Source organism: Dipteris shenzhenensis, chromosome 2 (assembly GCF_047967505.1).
Source record: "Dipteris shenzhenensis isolate YYH24624 ecotype China chromosome 2, Dip_SZ_1.0, whole genome shotgun sequence".
Taxonomy (NCBI): domain Eukaryota; kingdom Viridiplantae; phylum Streptophyta; class Polypodiopsida; order Gleicheniales; family Dipteridaceae; genus Dipteris; species Dipteris shenzhenensis.
The window spans coordinates 3,137,471-3,145,193 of NC_141597.1; the positions used below are offsets into that span (position 1 = coordinate 3,137,471).

The 7,723-nt window shown below is 48.3% G+C and overlaps 1 protein-coding gene across 1 annotated transcript; it reads left to right on the top strand.

Annotated features, from left to right (window-relative positions):
* Positions 1 to 5,040: 5,040 nt before the first annotated feature.
* On the top strand, positions 5,041 to 7,004 carry LOC147904240 (uncharacterized). Its single transcript, XM_087394680.1, has 2 exons — positions 5,041 to 5,665; positions 5,822 to 7,004. Exons 1-2 carry the CDS (start codon positions 5,127 to 5,129, stop codon positions 6,798 to 6,800), a joined length of 1,518 nt encoding a protein of 505 aa, XP_087250806.1. The 5' UTR covers positions 5,041 to 5,126; the 3' UTR covers positions 6,801 to 7,004.
* Positions 7,005 to 7,723: the final 719 nt, after the last annotated feature.

Consider the following 7,723-nt stretch of genomic DNA (forward strand, 5'->3'; position numbering starts at 1 on the left):
TCAACTCCTGGATCTCAAACATTGCATGTAGTTTTCGGTCTTATGTGTTGATAACTCTGACACAAATGAATGGAAGAGACACTACCTACATGAATGGCTTCTCCAAGAGAGTATCAGCGAGAGGTTCAGCCCTCAACCTCGACCTCTCCATTTGCCTTCTACAAGATCTGAGGCCTCAATCTCAAACACGAATGATCTCTTGAATCAAGTGGCTACATTGGCAATAATGCATTTTTGATTGCATCATGTAGGGTGAAGAAGATAGAGGAGAGAAGCTGTAGCTGGTCCTAGAATTGGCAGGGCTACCTAATGTTTTTGTGCAAACTTTATCAAATGGGTGCATGCAACCTTTGAAAGGGTAGCATGAAAAATGAGTGCATTCAAGTAAGCTTATGTAGCTACGCCATCCTGTTGAGTGTATAGCTTGCGCCCTCTACAAAAGAAGAATTTTCATTAATTGTCGACCTTTTCCTGACATTCTTGGCTAGGAAAAGTTTTGATGATGGTCTTGTGCGGAGGACAGCGTTGAGAGCTATAGTGGGTTCCTTCGAGGGCATTGTCAATATTTTCATTAACAGCTAGAGCTCACCACCTATCAACCTGCACTTTCATGTGTAGATATTAACCTGTAGGTTGTAGCCATTGGCACGCCAGGCATGATGAATTGAAAAATTATGTCCATTGGATTCATCATCATGAAAGATATGGAATGTGTCTTCATTGTGCAAAGCTGGGCTACTGAGGGCGCACCCGCGAGTCAATTCCTGCACCTCCAAGGGAGGGCAACTTTGGCTAGAGAGGACGCCTAAGAGAGACACACACACTAACACAGGTGTACATAGAGAGACAAAGACATTGATGGGGACAATGATAGATACATAAGGGTAAGGAGGGGAAGGGAGAGCTCGCAAGGTGGTGGTTATGGTAGAGGAGCAGTAGACAATGATTTGCATTGTGCATGGATATGTTTGAGAACAAGCTTGGAATGAGTTATAATGTATTTGCCCTAAGTTGCCATTCAGGAGCGTCAAACCATTTCCTATTATTCAAAAGATCAACGATGTCTCAATGAAGTTACACCTTCCAGACAGTTAGACTATGCACAATGTGTTTCATGTAGCTTGGTTGAAGCCATATTTTGGACCTCCTCTCTTAGAGATTTCTGATGAGCAACAACCTGAAGTTCTTGAAGAAGCTGAAGTTTTGCAGCCAGAACAGATCCTTCTTCATAAATTCAATCATGGGTCAGGACGCAGGATCCTGGAGTTTTACACCAAGTTCTGTGATCGAGGTACCCATGAAGCAATGTGGTTGGACGAAGATTTTTTCCAAGAGTTTCCCCAGATATTGGCGGACAGGGAAGGTTGCGGGGGGTAGAAGGAGGTAGGCTGCGGGTAGAAGGGGGCAAGGGAAGGCTGCGGGGGGGTAGAAGAGCGGGGGAAGGTAGCAGCGGGGGGGGAGGAGGGGGGTGGGGGAGAGGGGGTGGGGAGAGGTGGAGGGGAGCTGCGGGTTAGGAAGGGAGGGGGCAGGGTGGGGGAGGGGGCTAGCGGGGAGGGAGAGGGTGGGCGGTGGAGAGGAAAGGAGGGCGCGGGACGAGGGGGAGGGGGCGGGTGGGAGAGCAGGCGAGGGGGCTGGCAGGGGGGAGAGGGAAGGCAGGTAGGCAGGCGGGGGGGGAGAGGGTGGGCGGGGGAGAAGGAGGGAGGGGGCGGGGGTGGAGGAGGGGCCCGGTGGGGAAGGAGAGGGTGGGCGGGGGAGAAGGAGGGAGGGGGCGGGGGTGGAGGAGGGGGGTGGGGGGCTGGCGGGTGGGGGAGAGGGAGGGCGGGGAGGAGCAAGGGGAGCGGGAGGGTGAGGGAGGAGGGAGAGGGGGCTGGCGAGGAGAGAGGGAGAGGAGGAGCAGCAAGGGGAGCGGGAGGGGGGGCAGCGAGGGTGAGGGAGAGGGAGAGGGGGCTGGCTGAGAGAGGAGAGGGGGGGGCAGCAGCTCACGGGAAGAGGAGCAACTCACTTAAAAATCATCCTTCAAGTTTCTTTGAGACCGCCGTGCTCCGAAACTGCTCTCGGGAATGTTCGTGACCCCGTGAGTCTACTAATGTCTTAAAATACCATTAAGGTAGTTTCTTCTCAGATGGAGGTGCTTTTGATGGAGTTGACTTGGGAGCTAGCTCTCGAATGGCATGCTCCTCCTCCTCCTCCTCGGGGTCTTCAGTCGGCTCCACCTCTCGGATGGTGACTTTGGGTAGGGGTAACGTTGGAAGTTCTGGAACCTCTTCTGCAGGCTGTGGCTCGGTCTCTTCAAAGATCACATCCCTGTTGATAAGGGTCTTCTTCTTGTCCGGGTCGGATAGGCAGTAGGCCTTGGACTCTTCGCTGTATCCCACAAAGATACAGCTCCGGCTATTGGGATCCAACTTTGTTCGCTCATCTTTGTGTACATGCACAAATGCTTTAGAACCGAAAACCCTCAGATGAGATATGATGGGCTTCTTACCATAATAAGCTTTGTATGGAGTCTTGCCATCAACATCCTTGGTCTTGGGTTTAGGATGTGAACGACAGTGTTCACGGCTTCACCCTAGTAGGCTTTTGAGAGATTCCTCCCTCGCAACATGGTCAACCCTGTCTCTGTGATGGTCCTGTGCTTCCTCTCAGCAACTTCATTCTGCTGAGATCTGCGAGCTGTAGTGAGCTGTCTCTTAATCCCTTGCTCCTTGCAGAATCTATTGAACTTGGTAGAAGTGAACTCTCCCCCTCTGTCGGTGAGGAAGGCTTTGATTATCTCCCCGCTCTCCTTCTCTACCTAGCCTTCCAATGTTTGGTTTTCTCGAAAGCCTGAGATTTCTTGGCCAAGCAGAATACCCATGTCATGCGACTGAAATCATCAACAAGCAAGAGAGAATACCGTGAACCTGTGAATGAATTTATTGACATTGGGCCGCAAATGTTGGGGTGAACCAACTCAAGAACCATGGACGGTACGCATCCTGATTCCAAGGTCACTGTTGGGATAACCGGTCATGCGCTGTGAAGGGTGTCGGTAGTATTCCGTTCATTACAACTGCAGGAAACGAGGAGTTGATTTTTGGTGTACTATATGTACTGAATTTGTGCAAGAACCTATTGTCTGTTAGTCAGATGGACAAGCACAATATGTCGGTATTATTCGACAACGGCAAGGTCACTGTTACATCCAAGGAAAACGGATAGGTGATGGCTCAAGGTGTCGAGGAGCATGGGCTATATCGGCTCAACGCTCTGTTGGTGCACGGGGACCAGGGAAGATCCAGATTATGGCATGAGCACTTTGGTCACGTCAACTATGGCACTCTCTCCGAGGTGATGATGATGTCATAGGGGTTAGACGAAGGGGCAAGGGTAGGGGAAGAAGGGGAAGAAACACAAGCAAGTGTGAAGGGATGATGGAAGGGAAAGGCCACAGAAAAGGAAAAGGAAGTTGTGAGATGTGAGAAAACCATCTCTTCCCTACTACTATGCTCTTTGCATGGAATTTGTGGCTCCATGACTAAGAGCAAACGATTAGATCAGGTAATGCACAATACCTTCACCACTTACCTTCAATTCATGCATCAACATGTGTGGTTCACCACTAGATGTATGAGAAGCATGGAGCTATGACATAGTGATGGAATTGATATAATGCCCAAGTGTTGTTCCCCTTTGCTCTCCCACTATGTCCCAATCCTTTTCCATGTTGGTTGTAACAAGAAGTGGCTACTGCAGCTAGGCAGCAATCAAGCGTGGGCAGTGATTTCAGCTACTCTACCAATGCAGTTCATAAAATAGCAGAAAAAACCAAAGAATCATTCGTTACTCGTTTGAGAAATGCGACCTCATCTGTCTGAATGCTTAGTACAGTCAAAATACCTCAATCGGAGCTACTCACAAGACTGGTCCAAGTGTGGAAATCAAAGGTGAAAGGCTGCACTTGGGGAGGATTGAGGTCGCTACATGGGGATGCTTCTCTTGGGAGATCACTATGGCTGTTTGAATGGCCGTTTGTCAGTGGAGCCCTGTTTCTTAAGAGTCACCCAAGACTAGCTGCCAGAATGTTCAAGAAAGGACTTCGAACTTTCTTTCAAGTTTAGGACCTTGATGGAAAGAAATGGATGGAAACTGAAACTATTGGGCAGAAATACGGGCTAACTGCACGGGAAGAGGAGGTGCTAGCTGTCCTATTGAGGAGGATCAAAGAGGACTGGCCAACTAGCCAGATTCTTCAAGAAGAGGTGGGCTTCAAGGGCTTCCTCTGGGCGAATGGGAAACCATTTACTAAAGTTACTTTGAAAGACTTTAAAGGAGAGATCAACTACGATAGTTCTTATGACTGCAAGAGGTCAATGGAAATTTTAGGCTCCTAATGACAGCCTGATAGTGTGGGGAATACGGCTTAGAAGGGCGTGGGGGGCAACTCCATCATACAAATTGGATCTGCTCCTTTGGAGAGTGATTGTTGGGAAAATGCCTATGAGAGCAAGAATTGCCAAATGGAATCCCAATGTTGGCCCTACTTGCCTGCTCTGCAATTCAGGGAGGGAAACCCATATGCACTTATTCTGGGATTGTTTCTTCAGCAGAGAGGTTTGGAAGTAGACAATTCAGTCTGGCCAGAGCTCAGATCCATCTCAAAGTTAGCTAGAAAATGGCCCTCATAGGAGACAGGGGTGGACTGTCTGACCCCTTATATGATTTTTGGCAGTGGGTTAGAGGGTTCATGATTCAACATATTTGGAAGCAGAGAAATGACTTAGTATATCAGAGACCCCATCTTGGGAGAATGCTAGCTGCGGCTATACTGATGATATAAGAAAGGCTGTATAGTTTTTTGGTAGGAGCTTGAACTAGAGGTGTTTGCCTCTCTTTATGAGGCTGCCGTCTCCGTACAGTTCACTTTACCTTTGATACAAACTTTCGTTACCCCAAAAATTTACTTATCAAATTCAAATTTTCAGCTTTTCACGTGGCTTTTTTTGAAGAGTATATAGAGATAGAGGAGATACAAGCCGGGTAAGCACTAAAGGCAGAACCCTAAACAAAATTGGATGAGTGGACTCCGCAGCAAAGCGAGGCGAGACGATGAGGAGATGGCAGGATGATGATGGAGACGGATAACCATGGCAAGCAGGAGGAGGAGTAGAAGGAGTAGCATCAGCAGCAGCAGCAGCAGAAAGTTGAAACAGGAGGAGGAGAAAGGGAAGAAGACACAGGAGCAAGAGCAAGAGCAAGAGCAAGAGCAAGAGGCGGAGGAAGAGGGAGAGGTGCAGGAGAAGGGGGAGCGAAAGAAACAGGAAGAGGAGGAAGAAGAGCAAGAGCAAGAGCAAACGGAGCAGGAGCAAGATGAGCAGCAGCAATTGGAATGGCCTCGTGACCTCAGGAGCAAGAAGAAGAGGAAACGCAAGCACAAACCCCTCGTCGATCTGTCTCACTATTCAGCCTTCTTTGCTTCCCCTGTTCCTGGTATGCTCCGATTTCGCCTCCCTTCTTGTCGTCTGCCTACCGACTCTTCTGGCTTGGAAACAGCTGCCTCTACCCTCCGTCCTCAAGACCTAGTGCTTCTCTGCTCCGACGATCCACTTCGGGTCCACGAAAGCTTTGCAGATTGCGCTCAGAAGTTGCTGGAATCCAAGCTAAAAATCATGGCCGCTAGAATGAGGTACAGCATTGATGTGTGGAATCTAGCTGCCCAGATTGTTAATCCCTATGAAATTCTTCCTTGCGTTGCTCTTCGCGTCCTTAATAGGGCATTCTTCAAAATGTGGGAGCTCATTCACACGTTTCCTCTTGTCCCCTCTGTGGCTGTAAATCCAAGGCTACTGTCTGCCCACCTTTGCGAGGGTCCCGGAGGTTTCGTACAAGCAGTGCTTACGCATAGAGTACACAGTGCTCAAGGACGGAAGGAGGTGATGGAGAATAGATGTCAGGGTAGTCGTGCTAAAAACTACAGCGATTTGTGGTTCGCGATTACCTTAGCCAAGCCTGACAATGCTGGCGATGCATTGAAGATGCGAACGATGAATCTCCAAAACTCCATGAGTGAATCGGTTAAAGGTCACATACACTACGGCGCTGATCAATCCGGCGATATCCTGAACCCAGCTAATATTTCATCATTTGTAGATTACGTGTTGGAACAAAGTAAAGGAGAGAAGATGCATCTGATCACTGGGGATGGCGCATTCGATGTGTCTGACGATTTTGCTGTGCAGGAACAAAGGCATGCACGTCTCGTGTACTCTGAGATGGTGGCAGCACTTCGTCTCCAAGCGCATGGGGGGTCTTTTGTCTTGAAACTGTTTGATTGTTTTACGGAGACAACTGCGAGTATTATTTACATCCTGGCATCATTATATTCGTCGGTAGATATAGTGAGGCTGTGCACGTCTCGTGTCTGTAATTCGGAGCGATTTGTGGTTGCTCAAGGGTTCCGCGGTTTGCTTCCCAGTTTAGAGGACAACCTAATGAGCATGAGTGCAGCTTGGTGTAAGTCCGTACAGGAAGGATCTTCAGCAGCCGTGACCATTTCTGGTAAACTACCTTTGTCATTTTTGGAAGCTTTGAGTATCAGCAATGCAGGTATAGTAAGTGAGGAAGTTGTATCCATCTCTCTGGCTGTAAGTGTGGCTCAGGATTTAGGTGAGAGGCTGTCTTTTATATCTGGCACCTCTCAACGACAGGGGATTTTGAGCATTTTGAGAAGGAAATTGAAAACCATTCCAAAGTTGCGAACTAATGCTTACTCCCTTTGTGAAGCTCTAAGTATTCCTCTAGCAGATGCACGGAGTAGTTGATGTAAATTTATGGCGCATATTTTTTAGTACTTTACCGAGCATGCTCCCAAACTCTCCCAGCAAGGCTGCAAATTAAATAGTGTCTTTAATTCATGGCACATGCTCGGAGAAGAGCGCAGTTTGAAGTTTTGCATGTCACAAAGATACCCAATGATAACCCTGCGACCAATAGATAATCTCATTTATAATAGTACATAACATAATGGGGGGTCCCCACGAATAAGTGATGTCAAGAAACATTGGGGAGTTGGAAATAAATCTCTTGTTTTGCGTGCAATTACTACCCTTGACTCTTTAACTGGGCTTTAAAAATTTCAAAGAAAATATAAGTGAAACTTGAGATTGGAGTTGGGTTGTCTTGTGCGCTGGCGTTAGGAGAGAGAGAGAGAGAGAGAGAGAGAGAGATTGGAGTTGGGTTGTCTTGTGCTCTGCCCTTAGCAGAGAGAGAGAGAGAGAGAGAGAGAGAGAGAGAGAGAGAGCACTGACCCCACCTGTGAACCCCCATATGAGGACATAGTGGCAATAGATGTGTAGGATGGGCAAGGTAGGCACAGTTGTTACAGACCTCAGATTGGCTTTGTTAGCAGCAGATTAGAGTTGCCATCTACAACCAACAGTGAGCAGATTTCTTCCAGATGGAGGTGACAGGACAAGCGCAGGCAAAGGGCAGTAAAGCCCATGATAGGTGACGTGTTGGTTGGGTCAACCAGCTGACCAGGTTGGTTGGGTTAGTGGTTGATCTGATCGGGTGGGTGGTCAGGAGATTTGGTCAACCAGATCTGGGTGCTGCCTTGCCCTAAAGGAGGAGCCCCTTACGAGAAAGAGGAGACCTTATTTTCAGGAGAATACCCATCCCAAGTTTTGGGGACTCAAGAAAGCTCTATGGTACACATTATCTACTTTGGAAGAAGAAGCTCCGGAGC